Source organism: Thermobia domestica, chromosome 4 (assembly GCF_964235325.1).
Source record: "Thermobia domestica chromosome 4, izTheDome1.hap1.1, whole genome shotgun sequence".
NCBI lineage: Eukaryota > Metazoa > Arthropoda > Insecta > Zygentoma > Lepismatidae > Thermobia > Thermobia domestica.
The window spans coordinates 325,929,029-325,950,472 of NC_137457.1; the positions used below are offsets into that span (position 1 = coordinate 325,929,029).

The window sequence follows — 21,444 nt, forward strand, 5'->3', positions numbered from 1 at the left end:
GTCTAATTTTGAAGTGCTTACTTATCATTATTTAGTGTTCAAACAATTTTAACAAGGAGTCTGCTACGCATATGTTCTCTAAAATAATACGAAAAATTACAGTGAGAACTATGAAATTGTTGACAAATCCATCATTAGGTTAGTTCTAGCTTCGTATTGCTTATGAGGAATTCAGTTGAGTCTGAAGAAATAAAATGATGTGAACTATCAAATCGTTGTAAAGAAAGATAGGAACATATTTCGCAAAACCATGAAGATTATTGAATACAAAGTTCTTGTAGTGTACATCCTATTTCTCTCCCTATCTCCATCTCTGTACCTCTCTCTATCTTTCTCTTCATCTCTCTCTCCCTATCTTCCTATCTGTACCTTTCTCTCCATCTCTGTACCTCTCTCTATCCTTCTCTTCCTCTCTCTCCCTTCATCTCTCTCCCTATCTCCATCTCTGTACCTCTCTCTGAACTTCTCTCTCTCTATCCTTCTCTTCCTCTCTCTCCCTCCTTCCCTCTCTGTACATCTCTCTCCCTCCATCTCTGGACCTCTCTCTCTCTCTTCCTCTAAATGTACATTTTGTTTTGTTTTGATTGTCAGCATTATTCATTTCTCTTAGCTTACAGAGCATAAGGAAAGGAGATTACACTAAATGATCAATGTATCGATTTCATGTCTCATATAACCTCACTACTAAAAGTAATAAGAATAGTTTTTCTCTTTGTTCTATCTTGCCTATGAGATGAGACGAGATGAAACAAAAGTTTGTATGGTTAAGCGGATAGCGTACATGTCTTTGACATCTAAATTTTATTCGTACTTATAGTTTTCTAATATCATTTTCCATTTATTTCACAAGTAGCTCTTAATATAGTCATAGACTTTAGTGTTATTATAAATAACACGAAAGAATTCAAAAGCTGAGTTTTAATAAAAACGAAATAACACAAAAGCAGAGCTTGAACAAGCGATTCGTTAAAAATGTAATTGGTAAGTCAAAATACATACCGCAAAGCCGATAATCCAATACAAGAAATACTCAAAAGAATAAGTAATAAGAGGATTCGATTCCCAAGTAGAATGTTTAAAAGAACTTCAAAGTCTATCAGTTTACTGTCTAAGGACTACAAAGAAAATAGCTTTGATGATGGCAAACTCCAAACAAATTCATACGTATCATGACTATCTTACGTAAAGTTTTCCTTAATCGTGCCACGCAAATGTGATGTCAAATAAAATAAGATTGTTTTCACATTACGCTCACAAATTCAAAACCAAGGGAGGTTTACACCAATTAAATGTTAAAATGAGACTTGACATACAACATGCTTACTGTTCTATCCTCACGAATACATATTTTCAAACTAATTGTGGAACCAAACTTCACCTTAGATGGTTGAGATTCCGGGTTGACCAACTAAAATTATGACTGAACATATTGTGTCTGTAACTTTTCCAAGCGTTCCCCTCAGAGTTTCTTCATTTTACCAATTGCTTTATCCTAAACAAAATAATTGTGAGGTATCACATTTCATTTTAATACACAGTCAAGGGGAAATCATTTCAATACATAGCGAAGAGAGACCACTAATTATTTATTTAATTAGTAAAGAATATGATTTCAAATTTCAATATAAGACATCAGTGGGTCAGTGGTAGTACCACCAGTTAGACTTGTAGTGAACTCTCTTGGAGTTTTTCAAGACGAAACAACATTAAATCATTCATTCATTTCTCATAATTACTGTCTCCTTTAGCCTATCCAAGTTTAAACTTTGATTAGTTTACCACAAGACAAAGAGAAATATTACTGGTGAAAAATCAAATAAGCAATTTTCTTTCTCTCTTTTCAATTGTTTTGAAATCTTCAAGGTTTGTACAGTATAGTTCCGTGTACAGTTTGTTTTCTACTGTACCAACTAAAATTGTTTCATGACCAAGTGGTTAGTATGATCGTCTTGGCTAACTGAATAGTACATCAGCGTTGGACATTTAATATTTTTATTTGTACGAAAACATTTTCTAATATCACGCATCGAGGGTTCGATTCCCGAAGACAGGTCATGTGACAACAGATTAATTCTTACAAGGAATGTTCTAAGAATTTAGAAAAAAATAGAGACTTCTTGCTGAAAAATAAACTCAAAATTCAACCATTCATCAAAATAGAACCTGCATTAATTTCAAGTATATATAAAGGAAGAAGAAACCTTATATGTTTGCACATTAGTTATTGAGACTATTATCAAAATACCTCAGCACTGTTAAAAAGTTGGAAAGGTTTTAAAAATTCAGAGGAAAGAAAACACAAATTTCCCAGCACCCATTCAACAAAAACACACAATTTATTTACAAATATATATACAACTTATTTATTTCAAAAATTTTTCTTTCAATTTTCTTGCCTTCTCTAATCGATCCCACTTTTCCCCTGCCTTCACTATAACCCAATCTTCCCCATCGTTCAAATATATATCAGCTTCATTCGCTGCCCCGCTATTACCCCGCCCCCCCACTATTTCCACTGCTACTTCTTCCACTGGTCGAAGTTCTTTTCTTTCTTGAGTTAGTGGCACTGTTACTTCTTCCACTGGTGTAGTTTCTTTTCTTTTTTGAACCACTTCTACCACTGGTGAGTAGCGCGTCTTTTTCGTCCTTTGTGATGTCCCCTCATCTCTTCTCCTTTTCTTTCCCTCTGCTACATCTAATAAATTATGTATTTTTTCAAACCACTCGATATGGTTAAGGGAGGAGGAAGAAGCGGATGATGATGTTGATGGTTGGTGTTGGGACTCCATTTCTTCTGGAAAATAATAAAAAAAAAATGTTATTAGTACAACATAATTTTACCAAAATAGTGCAAATTATACTTAATAGAAATAAAAATTCTGTTATTCTATCCACGTACAAAATCAGTTTCTTTTAGCCTATAGTTTGCAAAAGCTATGTAGAATTCTGGCAAAGTACTTTATACATTTTCGAATTCTCAATAAATCTGTACAAGCAAACTATCTGTGCTGTGTAAAACCCAAAGCTGAACGTACCAATAACTTAAGATCAAATCTAGTGTTCCCTCACAATATAATCGGTAACGTTCTTGCATTCAGTGCGAGCACCACCGGGTTCAATTCCCGGTAGGGGAACTATTGTTCCCCTCACAATATAATTGCTAACGCTCTTGCATTCAGTGCAAGCACCACCGGGTTCAATTCCCGGTAGGGGAACTATTGTTCCCCTCACAATATAATTGCTAACGCTCTTGCATTCAGTGCAAGCACCACCGGGTTCAATTCCCGGTAGGGGAACTAGTGTTCCCTCACAACGTAGTCGCTAACGCGTTTTGGCTTTAATGCGGATGGTTCCGCGTAGCGTACTTGCTTTCGCTTTTGCGTTCAATGTGAGCGGCCCCGGGCCCGATTCCCGGTATAAAGGTGTCGCGACGCGGACGTACCCGAAAACGCATTCAAAGCAAACGGTTCTGGTCCAATTACCGACGTGGCATTCAGTCAAAAATAATAATAATGATTTTCTCATTTACACCAAACAAATGTCTTGCGTGATACCTAATTTCCCTCTTTTCACGAATAGTATGCTTGCTGAAAATTGTCTGATCTCACAGGATAAAATGTTTAAAGATCGGAAATATAAAATCAAATCAATCTTTCATCATCGTATAAAAGATAAATCTAATTCACCCGCAAAAACTCTTGCACTTGTAAAACCCTATATCTCAATCCCGATAAAAAAAAACTTATATGACTCCACTCCAACAACATGTTATAAAACGGAATTCATACAAAATTATTTATTTATTTAAAAGTGGTAAGGTGTTCACTTTATATGTTTAGGGGGTCTGTAGTTCAATCCTAGGTCATACCAACTGAACAAACACTATTTCTGCGGATTCCTTATACTTTTTATACTAATACTACCAATATGTTTTCCAAGAAAAAAAATCAGAACCAGTACATTAGCAATAGTGATTTAATACTATTTTAATAGAACTACTAGTGACACCTATCGGCAAAAGTCATAATTAAAAATTAGTTGTGCGTTGAAAGTTCCGCAGTGCTGACGCGTGTGTGACAGAGTTCCGTATATTTCTCAGGTGAGTATAGTATATATGTTTTCAATGTGTAATAAACCATAGCATATGCTTGTATATTCTGTTGGTCTTAATATTCTATCAAAGTATTGAAGATCAAACGCGTATAAGTAAAACTATTGGGTTAAATAAGGAATATAAACCCATGTCTTTCAGTGACAAGCAAACATTTACTTAAGTGCTGCGGTACCGCATCATTTCAGGGGGATGAACCCCAGTCTTTCAGTGAGGGACCCCTCTACTAGTACTGCTGCATACGTTTACATTAAAATCCTAGTGCCAAAAAAAAAAGACGGGATAAAACCGAGATCTCTCACTCCAAATCCATATATAAAACAAGTAACGTTCAGTAATGGGAGGCATTACTCTTAAAGACCGGTATAGTCCCTTTTCTCTACGCAAAAAAGAGTGCATTCAGTAATTAAAAGTTGTGAGGGGGAATTCAGTCCGGGCATAGTGTCCCCTCTTCTCCACGCAACAGAGCGCGTTCACTATTTGGAAAAAGTTATGAGGGGAAATTCACTCCGGGTATAGCCCCCCTCTTCCTCCACGCAAAAGACCGCGTTCACACTGCATTGTATTCTCTTTCTGCATCCCCTAACAAAATAATCCGTATTTCATTTCATTTTTACAAAGCCAATATTTATTTTTTCTCACTCATTACCTTGCTTAATATAGAGTTAGTATGTACAAAAAGCATGCGACTACCATATGATTAAGATTCTGAATACTGCAACACATGTTAAAAATACGCAAGTTCATATTTTATATATTTTTCAAATATATTCCCAACACTTATTCAGAAATAAAAGAACATCTAGCTTAAATTTCTCTCACTTAATTACATTCTTTCATTTGTCATGTCTTGGAAAAGAGAAACATTTGAGTATTCACTACGTTTCGTGATAGTCAAGCTATTCTAACACGAATTCAAAGGGAAAAGTCGGACGCTATGATCCAAAATGAATCAATGAACCTAGTTCTTTTCTTTGGAGTCTAACTGTGGGAAAGAAAAGTCTACACATTTACGTAAAATTGCAATATTCGCATGTATCTTGGAAAATTGCATCCACTACAACTAAGAACTCTTTATATATAAAAAACACTTAATACTGACTGATTTTCTAAATATTAGGGATACAAGCAAGACAAATGTCTATCTTTTCTGTTGAACTTAATTATTTTACACTAAACAATATATTTTGAACATTATCTGTAGTAAATATTGAATATGTATGTGTTCTAAAAGTGTTCTTTATGTGTAAATTGCTTATTTTCCGAATAGACATCCCAATATGAATACAGATTCATGACAAATCATTCAGACACAATGTATTTATATAAAATCTACCATCAAAAATATTGGACAGTACGCAATTCTGTTTAATCACAATTTCAGTTATAAAGATTCAAAGAAATTGCACACTTGATTTTTGCCGTAAAGTCCGTCAGTGGCGGGTCTTAAGGTAGATTGTCAAACATTTCTAAAATACCAGCTATTATGTAAAGTATCTCATTGACGGGTCTTAAGGGACATCACCATACATTTCTAAAACTATAAGTCCAACCGTCATTGGCGGTTCTTAAGGGACGTCACCACGCATTTCTAAAACTATAAAGTCCGTCAGTGGCGGGTCTTAACGGATGTCACCACGCATTTATAAAACTATAAGTCCAACCGTCATTGGCGGTTCTTAAGGGATGTCACCACGCATTTCTAAAACTATAAAGTATCTCATTGGCGTTTTCTTAAGGGATGTCACCACGCATTTTTCTCTAAAAAGATTAACACTGCCAAGATATTTTTCGTGTCCCCCACATATTCTTAACTATAATATAATAATGCTAATTCCATTCTTCACTCTTTCCTGTGGTTAACTTGTCCAAAAACGCAACCGAAACGGAATCAAAACTCAAACATAGTCTTCAAACAATTTAAAAAAAAAAACAAATATTTCGTTCCTTCGTGCTGACCGTTCAGGAAGCTAGCTTTTCCGGTGTTGGTAAACCCACTGTTTGGTAAACACGAAAAGCAATATAAGTCAAACGCGGTTCCCTCAGGTTTGGGGGGCTATGCACCCATGTATGCTTCCCCTCGGTTTTCGATAAACACATAAGGCGTTATAAGTCACACGCGGATCCCTAAGGTTTGGGGGGCTATGCACCCATGTATGCTTCCCCTCGGTTTTCGGTAAACACAGAAGCTGTTATAAGTCACACGCGGATCCCTAAGGTTTGGGGGGCTATGCACCCATGTATGCTTCCCCTCGGTTTTCGGTAAACACAGAAGCTGTTATAAGTCACACGCGGATCCCTAAGGTTTGGGGGGCTATGCACCCATGTATGGTTTCCCCTGTTTGGCAAACACAGAAGCTGTTATAAGTCAAACGCGGTTCCCTCAGGTTTGGGGGGGTATGCTCCCCACAAGTTGAAACATATTGGCAAACTCATAGCTCGTTTCTACACCGTGTTAATTATTTTCATAAGAAAAAACAATATGTGTTAATTTTCTAGGAGGAGTCCCACCATTCGATACTTATGCAAATATATCTAATCAATTATAATGATATAAAACTTACTTGAATATATTATCTTCTTCTTTGAACAAACACAGAAAAATCCAGAAAATCACTTTAAAGAAACAATGCAGAAGCAAGGCAGAAGACTTCACGAGCAAAATTGTTAATACAGGAAATGTGTACTCCATTTATATAATATATTTTTTTATTTATTCATTAACATAAGGGGAATGGAATAGGGGGAGAAAAAATAAAGTAAATGAATTTGCCTTGTAATACAGCATTGCCTCGCTCTGCAAAGAATCAAAAAGAATTCCTTTGTCGGTCTCTTGCCGAATCGAAGCAAATATTTCTTTTCTATAGAGGTAATACCAAGGAATTTTCACACAATGCCTAAAGTTTGAAAAACATCGCCATCATGTCTGAATTCATACCTTAAAGACGCCAAATTGTCGTATTTTTCACAGCAAATAGTTGTTTACCAAGCAATAAAATTCGTTAGTTGGGTTCAGGCAACAATGTTCCTAAATTTTAAAATTCCGGCTTTATTCAGTAAGCTATATAGCTATCATTTCAACATCTGTTTCAATAACTTGTATCTTGCCGAAAAGAACAGGACAATTATTGTATGTTGTAATTCTACAGGTTCTTTTTTGTGTGTGTGTTGTTTTGCAGTAGTCAAAATGAAGGACAACCATTTATTCATCAGGTTATTGGCAATGAGCACAAGGACATCCTACTTGTTTGTCCATCAGGTTAGTGGGCGGGGAAGAGGTTGTTGTCCGCAAACCATCCACCAGAACTGGTTTGAAAAACACCCTTTGTGAGGAAAAATGTGTCAGTTATCGCCGTTGGGGGGAGAGAAGGTATAAGCATGTTCACACAGGATGCAGCCAAAGAGTGGCAGTAAGGGGTGGGGAAAAAATGTGTGTCACTTGTCGCAGGGTAGAAACCTGATCACACAGAATGCGGTCAAGAGATGCGGGGAAGGGTGGGGAGCGGGTAGAAACTTGTTCACACAAGACATTGATGATGGAAAGAGAAGCGGGGGAAGGGTTGGTTCTCCCGTTCACTCAAACTAGAGGGAGTGATTGGCCCCCATGGTTAAACATTGCAGGCGGAGCAAACTGGTTTTTCCTGGCCAATCATATCGCAAGGTTGTTTGCATAGGGTGTGAGAAACTGAACTTCATTCTTCACCCTCAGTATTACAATGACGCTTGGAGAGAACACAGAACCTTGCGTATCTGCGAATTTCGTACTGAGCAACGCTGAAAAATAGCAGAGTTAAGTCTGTCATTTAAGAGCCAAGCAAGCTAAACGAAAGAAGTGCAGTTCGCAACAAGAAAAATAAATGAAAATAAATAAATATTTCTTCCTTTCCTTCCTTTTTCCCTCCCATCTTAATACTTTACTCCGTAAAACAAAGCACCATTAAAAATCGTTGCTAAACATTGGAGCTTAAAGGGTGTAATCATATTCATTATTCATAATTTTCTAGTTCAAATAAGAGTGTTCAATTAGTTACGAGCTTTACAAGTCAGATCATAATTAAATTAATGGGGAAAAACCTTGTGGGAACTATGGACCGCGTTTTAAGCCATATACTGAAGTTCTAATTATCTAAATCATAGTTTTAATTCTAATTTGATTATAATTTCGATTCAAAAAACGTATTAAATCATGTTTAAAGCTAGGAACAACGTTCAAAGTCGTATCCTCAATCAAAAACCGTGTTGGATCGCGTTTGAAGCTAGGGATTGCGTTCAATGACGTATACCATTGCTCTAATTATCTAAATCGTAGTTTTAATTCTAATTTGAATATAATTTCGATTCAAGAAACGTATTAAATCATGTTTAAAGCTAGAAACAGCGTTCAAAGCCGTATCCTCAATCAAAAATCGTGTTGGATCGCGTTCAAAGCCGTATACCAATGCTCTAATTATCTAAATCATGTTTTTAATTCTAATTTGATTATAATTTCGATTCAAGAATCGTATAGGAGCGTGTTTCAACAAGAAAGGAGGTCATTCCACTTTTCCAAACAACCTCTATTGCACAAGTAATAAAACCACTTCCCCCCAAAACTTCCCCCAAGCCCGGGGCCGGTCTCCCCAAGGCCGACACGGCCATATTGACATCGAAACTCGTTAGGTAATAAAGCAATTAAGGGGGCAATAAAATCTATTGTCTACGAGAAATAGCTCCATGACTACTTTAGTGTACAAACACACTTCTTATTACTCAGAACATGAACATGAGTTTTTTCTTTTAAATGGCTATATAAATACATATTACAAACAGTGCGGAAACCAGCCACAGTGGTTGGGGGGCCATGAATAAGTTATGGGGGCACCAACTCATCAAAAATTTTCTTACAAATATCTAAATTGACGTGGATTCAGACCACATGAGCTTACCGGGAATCGAACTCGGGTCTATCGCGCCAAAGGCGGAAATGCTAACGATATATCCACAATTGAGTTCACGAGATTCCGAGCTATATATGTCTTGCAAGAAAATAAAATTGGGTGTTTGAACCTCCACCCGCACTTTAAACCTCAATAATTCAGCCCCTAATTAAACTAGGAAGATAATTTATTAACATATAGAATGAAGCTTTCCACCTATATACATTTCATTTATGTGTGAGGTACCAGGACGGAGGGAAGAGGAGGATAATGTTTGTGTGTAGTTTTGCATCAATTTTTTTAGGGGGCCACTCTCCCCTTGGAGGTACACTCATAAAAATTGGTATGTGAAGCAATGAAGTTGTCCACTACATGGTAATACCATGTACGTGTACTTGTTGCTTATATGGAGAGAAGGAGGGCAAAGTTGGACACTTTTTAAGTCTGTGTTTTTTTTTTTTTTTTTTTACGTAAATTAATTTGTTTTCAGGACGGTTCCTTCAGATTTCTTATTCTACGAATAGAGCGAGAATTGCACAAACAAACAATTCCTAATTATCTTGTTGGAATTTGTGTTCCATAAGCTTGCCAATGATTTATAAATCATGACTGTGTGATAATTAGGGGGTCCACCAGGCCCTCCAACGTGAGAGTCTACAATTTCGTTCAAGTCTCTGGCGGGCGTAGAAAGGTTAAATACTTAAAGTATCATCCTATAGAACCTTGCTGCTGGCCATGGACGTAAATACAATTCAATTAATATTTTTTCTGTATCGATCCTTAATGAAGAAGAACACCCATGGTTATTGATGTGAAGCATCTGGTTTTCATTGGCTGCTCTTGAGGGAAGGGACATTAGTAAATGCTAAACATTTATCAATAGAAAATAAGGGAAAGAAACTTATCTAATGAACTAATAGTTATATACGTAATGAATTAGTACGTTAGACAAGTGTTGTTTTCTAGTTTAAAGCGAGAATAGTTTTATTTACATCGATGTGACTTTTTCCAAGAGCCACTACTGTAGGTTTTATGTCAGTATGCAAGAAGTCAGTCAAAATACGGAACAATATTTTCAAAATCTTTATTTTACAGGTCTTAGGGACACTAATGCCTTTATAAGGTTGGAAAGTTGCTTAGTTGAATCAGAATGACAACGTACATCGTTGCAGACGCTGCTATCTGAAAAAAGATACAAAAATATTTGTTGAACAATTTGATTTTATATTATAGCTGCTTAGATGATGAAACGAGAGTGTTTTACTTACATTTACTTGTAGGATGAAGACTGGTGATAAATTAATGATTGTGGATACATTGATGAAGTTGGGATGTAGTTGCAAATAATGAATGCAGCCTGGTATAAACAACGAACACGATGTTGTCCTTTAGAAACGTACATACCTGAATTTGAACCAAGGACGTCTCGTACCAGAAGTGTCTGTTTTCTACTACATTTCCGCTTCATTTTTCAGAATTGAGACGAAATACGAGGGGCGTTTCATATTGATTTAAGTTTCCTTCATTCCCAAGGTGACCAAAATTTTAACTTGCGAAAACGGGTCGCATACGAATCGGCTACGGGGGGGGGGGGGTTCTGACTTCCAGATTGCATTTTGGGACTCAGCAGTGTTCTCAATTTACAAAATACACAAGTAAGAGTGATAACACCCCGTTTCTAACTTTGCGTGTACCACACAACAAATAATGGTTCCCGATTGCAAGTTCTACCCAACAATTCTTTTAACTAGTTGAACACTCAGGATTCCCACTCAATTCCCACTTGAACCACGAACACTCAATTCCCATTTGAAAATTCAGAAGTTCTAGACACGGCTGAACCTTGGCAACGAGTGTTGGTATGGAAGAGAGTAAAATTTGCATTGACGATTTATATTTTGAATAATAATTACGGGACACCTAGGTCATTTTTACTTAAAAACGGGACATTTAGGCGTCCCGTTCGAGAATCAGAAGAAAACGGGACAACGGTTGGAAAAAAGGGACTCGGTGGCTCAGTGGTAGAGCGTTCACCTCTGGTGCTTGGGGCCCGGATTCGATCCCAGCCCCCACCAAATGAAATTTGTGATGGACAAACACCGTGTGTGTGGGTTTCCTCGGGGTTCTCCCGTTTTCTCCCACTTTCTTCACTCCACCATTTCACTCATTTCTCATAATCACCGTCTCCTTTAGCCTAACCGGCATAACCATGGGACGTAAAACTCAAAGATTTCATTTCAAATAATGGTTTCCAATTGCAAATTCTACCCAACAATTCTTTTAACTAGTTGAACAATCTTCGATTCCCGGCGGGAGCTCATGTGGTTCGGATTCCACGTTAATCAGTAGGTCCACGTCTCATATAGCCTCGCTGCTGAACGGGACGCTAAACTAAAATCACCTCACCTCACCTAGTTGAACAATCAGAATTCCCACTCAATTCTCACTTGGACCACGAACGCTCAATTCCCATTTGAAAATTCAGAAGTTCACGGCTCAACCTTGGCTACTAGTGTTCGTACGGAAGGGAGAATTTGCATTGACGATTTATATTTTGAATAATAATTACAGGACACCTAGGTCATTTTTACTTGAAAACGGGACATTTAGGCGTCCCGTTCGAGAATCAGAAGAAAACGGGACAACGGTTGGAAAAAAGGGACTGTCCCGGCTAAAACGTGACGTCTGGTCACCTTGTTCATTCCGGTGCTTTAAAAATAACTGAATCCCAAAAATGCACGCGATATTATTAAAACAGTAACCACCACTTCTGGTTATGCATTTATATTTAGATAACAACAATGCTTTCGTTGCTGTAGTTAAAGAAGTTTGAATGTTGTACCAAGGACAATGTGAAAATTAAAAACATTTATATAGGTAGGAAATTAGTATACCTATGTACAGTGCAAATACTTACATTTTCTCTTTAAAATGTAGGCAAAAGGTGTATACATTATACACGGTAAAATTTGATAGGGGAGAGGAAGGGAATGACGATCAGTTGAGAATGGCTATCAGCCCACTTTGACCCGAGGAGAAGCCAAACTAGTGCTGCCATCTGCCTCTTGTAGCTAGGTTTTTTGTGTATTGTCGAGAAAGTTGTCAGAGAAGACTGAAGTGCTGAAACTTGTTTTTGTTGATTTTCTTATAAGGATCTGCATATTTCAACTCACGGTAAGTACAATTTTAAGTAGTAAGGTATTGAAGTTACTAAGTTTCATAAAGAGTTATATTTATGTCTAATACATGGCATATAGTTATATTTCAAATAAACTACGTTTTACAGTATAACCAACTAAATTTTCAAAATGACGCAATGTTGGGAATGTCACGATCAACGTGATCGGTTTACCATCATGGTGATCGCCATTCCCAACAAACTTTTGCAATACTTCAGCCAAAAATTATAAAGAAGGCTAGACCAAAGATTGGTAATAACGCTTACTTGAGACAAACACTGAAACTTTGGAACACAGAATTTACTTCAAATTGATAATTACTGAAAATCGAATACAGTGGTTAGGCCTAATGGTAATTCCATTTTATTTATCAAACTAAACGGAAAATATTCATTTTCACTCTAACTATCATCAGAGTAAGCCTATCGTTCATCTTGTGTGACTGTAGCAGTTACTTTTTCTGTTCTTTTTATTGTTGCTCTATATTTAGAACAATTTCTATCTTTTGTAATTGCAGATGGTTGGAAACTATAAAAGAAAAACTGATAAGCTGAAGTGGAGCCCAGTACTTTGAAGAATTTCTACAATCAAAAGTGTGATCTAGAAATTAAAAGACAGAAGGGCCAACACCTCGAACTTGAAGCTTTTCGTTGGCTGTTGTGTAGGGCTTATGGCTGTTACGAGTGTAGCCAAAGGCACATCTGGGTTAAAAGTTACCGGGATTTGGCCTTCAGATCCCACCACTATCTTCATAGATAAAGACTTTCAATTCCATGGTTCCGAGGATCATCAGATTGACGAACATGGATCCACTAGTTCTAATATCAACTGAAACCATTGTCAACGCAATGTCAGAGGAAGATGGCTTAGGGGATGCTAACAATTGCGACGACAACAGTGATGATGATCTACCAGTTGATCAGCGAAATGAACTTTATGTGATGAATTTGAGCGTGACGACGAGCTCTGGTATTGATGTAACCTTTGTGAATCGTGGGTGCATGCTGACTGTACTGCTGTGGACTCACCACGTGGATATATCTATGACATATGTTTGAAAAAAACGTCAATAAAACATTCAGTTGACGTTTCTCAGTCTTTCAAAGGCACAGTTTAGCCAAAAAAAAAAAAAAAACATGAATTGCCTATGGAGCTATGGTTGTTTATTAAGCTTATACTGTGATCGCCATTACCAACATGTGATGGGAATTTCGACCAAAGTAGCAATTTGAGTTTTTTCCATCGTGTTCCCGAACTGAAAGAATGATCCTCTTTTTATTTTACACACTTATTGTAGAAGGATTGGAGGATGTATTTACAAATTTGTTTCAATATATTTTGGAAATGAGACTGCGTAACAACTCATTTTTCTTAGGTGATCGCCATTGCCCACCTCTCCCCTGCTTCTTATTCTTTCAGTGTGGTAAATCCACGATATTTGTAACCAGTGTCATAGTGGACTTAAATGTGTTAAATGAGTTGGTATGAATAGTTTTGGACATACTCACTGAATGCAGAAGACTCATATCCAGTGGGACAGCTCCACATGCAATAAATTGCAACTTCTTATGGGATAACTGGTTGGCAAATAATTGTAACTGCATGAAAGAAAAATAACTGTTATTAAAGAAACATCGTCAGATTTTGAAAGTTATCCATGTAATGGATACACTTAAAAACATTTTGAAAAGTCTTAGAGAATATTTTGTTTTACTTCATTTTTAATATTGAAAAACACGAAGTGCTTTAACTCACAGGGCATAACTATGTATAAAATGTATCTTATATATATAGGGGTCATTGTAGAATGCCTTATCTTTTGAATTTTCTTTAATAAAGGAAAGATGTTTAAGAGGTGGTGCTGATTCGGAGTTCATGGCCAGTAAATTTATTGTCGAATGATGAAGTGAAAAAAAAAGACGTTAAGACTTAGAAAAGCTTAAAAAAGGACCAATTAAGAAAAACAGAAAAAGGGAAAAAAGGACAAATAAAATCCACCATTTTCTGGGCTGCAATGACCCAAAATGATCATATATTACGTTAAGCCTCGTCTTCGGGCACTCGTAAAAAAAGAGGATTTTTCCTCAACTTCCGGGCCCTAGTTATTATAGCAGATTATACATAGTTTGCAGAGGTTTTACGCTCAAACTAATAGTTACAATCTATATATATAAAAGAGAACGCACAAAATCCTTTGTCCGCTCATCACGCTAATACGGTTGAACCGATTTCTTTCATTTTTGGGGGGTTGTTAGGATTTGGACCCTAGATGGTTTTTATCATATCACTTTAATTTTCAATTACCAGTGTCTTGAGATAATTGACCAATCAGGTGTCCATAACGTACAAATCCTTTGTTATTAGTTCATCATAGGTAAAAATAAACGTATTTATATGCAACCCGCATGACCGTGTCACTCGGCGGGTTAACATAAATGACAGGCGATATACAGCGGAAAATAGCTTGAATCTTCTGTTTAAAATTTTTTAATTGATTTGCTTATTTTTACAGACACTTTTACAATATGCCAGCACCGGGATGACCGCAGCGAAGCGGGGCGGGTTAACATAAATGACAGGCGATATAATGTTAAGATTTACTGCAATCTTCTATGGTTTTTATCATATCACTTGAAAGCGAAAAAGTAAAAATTATCTAAGTAACAAAGTTTATTGCGTTCCGGGGTGACCGCAGCGAAGCGGGGTGAACGCTGCTAGTTTCGTATATTTGCTTTCTTTTGTTGATAGTGGATTACATGTAATATATTCGAATGATTTGTTTCACCTATACCATAGCGATAGCTAAATAGCAATCATTAATACCAAAACGTGGGGAAAATCCCATTTTGTGGGAATTTTTGACATTAATTTTTCTAAAAGGGATAAAGGGATTTTTCGTAGAAGTTGGCAGTATACATGGGATTTTTCATATATTTACTTATATCGACACCAATAACTTTCTCTATGTTCGGGAAGTAAAGCAATGAGACGTCAATAAACGTGAATTATTGTGCTGCCAAAATGTCTTGAGCCGTGGCAAAAATGCGAAGTAACGCTCACACCCTCACATACCCACGCGTTGAGCCAATAGGGGTTCAGCTCTTGCTAAGCGACAGAAAGCGAGTGGAATTCCTTCAACCGATAGCAGCGCTTGCAACGGAAGACTAGGGATGAAGTCAATGTAGCATATCTATAGTGTTGTCAAATTTTTATGTAAAATGTATGTTACTGTGGAAGTGATTTCTACAGTGAGTTGAGAATCTAATGATAATCACCTTGGAACTTATTAATAACTCTGCCAGGGCCGTAACTTGTGGAAGAGTGGGGCAGGAGGCGCAACTGCCCCCCTCCAGGGAAGCTCTCAGGCGTTCGACAGGGGCCAACATTTTCTTACTCCATATACGATACGAACATGAAATTATAAATGAAGCATCAAACAGGTTCATTACATTACATAAACAAAACAGCATACTAAAGGTAAATAAAACAAAGTGAGTCGTGGGCCCATTTCAGTAAAAAAATGTCTACTGTTAGGGGCCCTAGAAATAACATTTATTCGTATGTCTTTGAGATTTGTCAATATTGTCCCATTAATTAATTTGTCATGTATGGAACGGGCCCAGGTTCGTAACTAACAGCCCCGCAGACCTTACCGTGCAGGAAGGCCCACAGGCTCCGGGAGACCCATAAACAGTAAGAGAAAGATGTAAAGAGGGGCCGATGAATTAGAAAAAAACAACTTTTTCTTGAGAGGCCAAATACACGTAATTATTCTTGCCCCCCCTCCCAGAAAAAACGTAAGTTACGGTGCTCAACTCTGGTATTTAAAAATTACTATACGGTAAGCAACTAATCTTCCAAAACGTTCCAAACGAAATTATTAGAGTATGAAGCTTGTCTTATTTAGTTTTGTTACGTTCTATCAAAGATTACGACACAAATGCTTGATGCAAATAGTAATTTCTATCAACAAAAAGTACTCGTGTTTTAGTCAACATTTTTGAATTTTCTCCCTTAATTACTTATTAATGAACTATTTTATTAAAGTAAAAGATCAAAATTCATTCACATCTTGAAGAAAGTGAGTGATATACGGTACCTTTACTTTTCATATATTATAAATTCAGGAACAAAATGGGAATTTCAGCCTCTCAAAATGGGATTTTACTACGTTTCAGGTTGGTATGATTGATAGCCATTGATTCAGCGAGTCGATGTGAAAGCATACACACAGACAGATACAGATATGAATGAATTTAAACGAAACACCTAAAATTAAATGCAATTTACCAGGTTAACCCTTTTCTTGGCAAGGAGACTTGTGTTGCTCAGAAAAATACTGGATGCGACTTCTGTGCCATTATAAAATAATAGATAATTGCACATTTTAGTTACATGTTTTATTTAGACAAGGCTGTGATGTAATGTATCCCATAGGATACATTGCCAAAATAGGTAGTCAAAGAACGAAAAATGTTCAAAAAGTATGTATCCCAAAGGATACATTGTCAAGAAAAGGGTTAATAAGACATTGAACAACTCTTTGCCATGAAAATAACTCAGATGCGATGTAGGATGAAATTATGGAAGTCATGAATAGTATGAAGTGGAATATTACACAATTGGACGTGCAGAGCATTACTCAATTCCATGTCAGAGAGAATAGAGGCGGAAATCTGCTCCGAGTTCGTGTCTCCTAAACGACCACGGCAGAACAACTCCAGGTGTATGAATGGGGTCTTTATCATCCTGCTATATTGCGTCATTGCCTGGAAACACCATCTGTACATGCTCCTCTAAAATGACGACATAATCACTACCAGTGACGTGAGCGGTAAGCATCAGCATAAATCTTACTGAAAATGAGGATACTGCTGGCGACAGCGTCACAGAACGGCCATGTCTTTCGTGTGAAAAGAGTACACTTATTTGTGCTTCTGCCATACATAAACATGTCCGTCGTTTGAAATAAGGTGAACAACTAATTGACTGACAATATCAAACGTTTTCAGTTATCAGTAGCCCATGATTCAGATTCCTCGCATCATTGGCGTCGTTCCGACTTGTTATGGTCGACCATAAGCGGTTTTACCCGTGCAACCGAAACCAGTACGTCCGTGTCATGTCACTTACGACGATGGACTGTGATTCTCGACACAAGATTTCGGAGATATTGAGTTCCTTGGCCCTTGCACCGTAGTCGTACGATGGTTCTGTGTGTCATTCCGCTTTAACACTCGGAGAGACCTGTCTCTGAGGTTTGCTTCGAGTTACTGTTCCTTCTTCGTTGATGTTGTTTTGTCATGAGTTTTGTACTTCGTCATCACTTTGGACACTGTCCCTCATGACATATCCAACACACTTGCACTTTGGCTCATTAGTAGTATATAATCGTGCGCCATCAATTTGTTCTCCTTAGAAATAAGAAAGATCGCACATTTTACACTATAAAGATTTGCTCATTCCATTGCACATTGCGTTCTACTGCTCCTCACGTAGTACGGAGTTAGCAGAAGCACACTATCACCAACATCTCAGCGCTGCGGTAAAGTATCATTGTTGGCAACTAGTGTTTCCAATTCTGGAAGTTTTTATTAAATTGACTTACAATTTAAATTAGTACTTTAGATTTTCAATATTAATATAAATTGCCTTTAGCATAACAATATAATAAAAAATAAAGTATGTACGCGTCATAACATACATATTAAGTATATTTTACCTCTTCTTTCACGTCTCGATTCATGTCTCTTTGTATCAGTCTGTTTACAATCAGCACAGCTTTATTTGCCTGCGGGAAAAATAAATCATAGATAGTCACATGATTTAGTTTTTCTGTATAAAATATTAAATAATAAAATCGATTCCATAGAACTAACTTCTAATACAGGGTGTTTCAAAACAACACCTACAACGTTTGAGGGGTGATTCCTGACACTAAGATAAGACAAAAAATATAGGGCAACCTGGGTGCACAAATGCTTCCTTTCGTAGGTATAAGCTACCGAAAACATGAAAAAATCAATTTTAAAGGTCCATAGCTCCAAAATTATGATACCTACCGTAGTCGGGTCAAGACTTCACTCAGAAACTAATATGTGCCCTATACAAAAATCAATGTTTCACAATCCTAAGGTACTAACACAACAATTTTTATAGAGGGAGTTTGGATACGAGCGTATAACCTGAAGTACTCACTAACTACCTCTATAAAAAATGTTGCGGAAGTACCACAGGATTCTGAAACATGGATATTTGGATAGAGGACATACTAGTTCCTAAGTAAAGTCTTGAGCCGACTACAATAGGTCTTACAGTTTTGGAACTATGGGCCTTAAAACCAGGGCTTGCTAACTTAACATAATGTGCGTTATTTTTAATTCGTTATTTGTTACCATACCTATATGATAACAAAAACTAAGACTAAATGAATAACGTTACTGCGTTAAATACCGTTTTAGCTGTTACCGACACAATTACGGTACTTATTAAAAATAACGTTATTGCCAGGCGAAGAGAGCATTTCGTTATTAAGATTGGGTTAGTACTGTAATAAAGTTAATATATGGTACCGTAATAGGTCTCATAAAAATGATAACGTTAAAGACATAACTGTTTAACTTAATATCATTGCATTTAATTGCAGTAAATGTATTCGTTATTTGTTACCGTTCCTATATCCTAACAAATAACGAAACCAATTCAGTAACGTTATTGCCACGAGTATTATTTCAAATGTTACTCTCACAATTACGGTACTTATTAAAAATAACGTTATTGGCAGGAGGAGAGAGCATTTCGTTATTAAGGTTGGGTTACTGCTGCAATCAAATTAATATATGGTAACGTAATAGGTTTCATTAAAATGATAACGTTAAAGACATAACTGTTTAACTTAATATCATTGCATTTAATTGCAGTAAATATATTCGTTATTTGTTACCGTTCGTATATCGTAACAAATAACGAAACCAATTCAGTAACGTTATTGCTATGGGTATCATTTCAAATGTTACTCTCACAATCACGGTACTTATTACAACTAACGTTATTGGCAGGCGAAGAGAGCATTTCGTTACTAACGTTGAGTTATGCTGCAGTAACGTTAAAGTATGATAACGTAATAAGTTGCAACAAAATTATAATGTTAAAGACATAACTGTTTAACTTAATATCATTGTATTTAATTGCATCAAATATATTCGTTATTTGTTACACTTCCTGTATCGTAACGAAAAACGAAACCAATTTAGTAACGTTATTGTCATAGGTATAATTTCAAACGTTACTCTCACATTTACGGTACTTATTAAAAATAACGTTATTATACTATTTTCATTTCGAATCTGCGCTTCAAGGTCACAACATAGTCTCCCCACACGGTTACCTATTCCCCTCCAAACACAACATACACAAACAGTGTTGCCAGGGGAACTATTTAATAGGGAGAGGAACAAAGTTTTGACTCGTAATAATACTGTATAATGATAAAGCAGGTGTTTAAACCCAACAACTATGAAAGTAACTAACTTTAAGAAAGTAAATAAGCGATCAACTTACCAAATACAGAAGTATAAATGTTATAGCAAAATATCTTCATTTTCTTCGCAATCTTCATCTGAACTGGTACTATCGTCTTCGCTTTCATCTCGCAGATGAATAATAATTCTTTCAATTTGTTCGTCTCGCAATCCTTCTTTTATGAAGTCTTCATCTTGCAGAGTTTCTGCATGACGAATACAGTTTTTCCAGTCTTCCACAGTCACTCGATTCATGGCATCTTCAAGTAATTTTCGTACGTCTCTGATTTTAAAAGTACTGTTTTTATCAGCCACCTCACTTTTTATTTGGGCCCATATGAGTTCTATTGCATTATATTGGCAATGGTACGGTGGCAGCCGTACTACTTCATGCCCCATTTCCAAAGCCAATTGGTCAAGTTCATATTTTCTAAGGTTATCGCTGTGTTGCTTAACGATAGACAGTAATTCTGCATTTGTGTGTGATGGATTATGAGGTATATTATTTCTTTCCAACCACGACACAATGTCCGTTTTTCTGGAGTTAGTGGTGGGAATTTTATCTACAAGCATCGAATGATAACTTGCATTATCCATCACTATCACGCACCCTTCTTCCAAACTCCTAAGGAGGTCTGTGAACCACTCTCTGAACAAATTGCTGTTCATTTCGTGATGATAGTCACCTGACTTTTTTGACTGAAAGACTAAACCCGCCCCTTCTATAAACCCATGTTTTGCTGAACCTGCATGACACACAATTAATCGAGACCCTTTTCCAACAGGAACCTTTAGGCCACCATTTCTTTTAGAATCCTGCCAAATAAATTTTCTGGCATGATTCTGGTTAACCCATGTTTCATCCAGGTATACAATAGGACGTGGATTATTTTCTTTTCTGATGGCAGTTATTTTCCTTAAAAACGCAGCCCGTAATGTTACAATGTCATTCCGCTCCATTAAGAAACGCCTACCGTCATTACACTTCCTGTATTTAAACCCTAGTTTTTGTACAATTTTGTGTAAGGAGGTAATGCTTCCAGTGTAATCTATTTTCTCCCTTAATACGTCCTTCAATTTTCTCAGGGTAGGATATTCACCTTTATCATAAAAGTCATGAACAGAGCGCCGAACAACATCTTTCTGGAAGTCATCTAACCCTGTGACCTTATTTTCCCGCAATATATTTTTCCTTGGCGAAGAAAAAAATGGACCCGCACTCTCTGAGTTGGCAACGAGACTTTTTTCTGCTTCCTCACATATATTCTGCACAGTTCGCAAAGATACTTTACACACCTCTGCAGTTCTTCGTTGTGCACCTCTGAAGAAATCACACACTCTTTCCTCGCAATTTTCCAGAGACTTAAAATATGTATACACTTTGTATATTACATCCTTTGACTGCCGTCTCAGATCCCTCTTTACTGGAGGCATGCCAAAGAATATTTTCCTCACACACTATTCAAATAAACTATTCAAATAAATAAACCGTTTCTCACTTGTAAGTACAACGTTCAAATAAGCGATATCACATCGAGATTACACCCTTCAATACGCACCCTACACCTAGCAACCCTGTTGCCGAACTATTACAAGTTGCTGCTCCCTCTGCCTTCTGCCCATTCATTGGGTGTCCTGCTCATTTTTTTCTAATACACTAAGGGGAATGCATCGGAGTGGGGGTGAGAAAGAGGAGAGCGCGGAGCAGGGTGGATGAC

The 21,444-nt window shown here is 36.9% G+C and overlaps 1 protein-coding gene across 1 annotated transcript; it reads right to left on the bottom strand.

Annotated features, from left to right (window-relative positions):
* Positions 1–17,922: 17,922 nt before the first annotated feature.
* On the bottom strand, positions 17,923–21,226 carry LOC145683566 (uncharacterized). Its single transcript, XM_081754914.1, has 2 exons — positions 19,767–21,226; positions 17,923–17,997 (listed from the first exon to the last, which is right to left on the bottom strand). Exon 1 carries the CDS (start codon positions 21,158–21,160, stop codon positions 19,787–19,789), a length of 1,374 nt encoding a protein of 457 aa, XP_081611040.1. The 5' UTR covers positions 21,161–21,226; the 3' UTR covers positions 17,923–17,997; positions 19,767–19,786.
* Positions 21,227–21,444: the final 218 nt, after the last annotated feature.

What these genes read in the sequence shown, in the direction of transcription:
- LOC145683566 (XM_081754914.1), bottom strand. Translation starts at nt 21,160, where the DNA reads ATGCCTCCAGTAAAGAGGGATCTGAGACGGCAGTCAAAGGATGTAATA.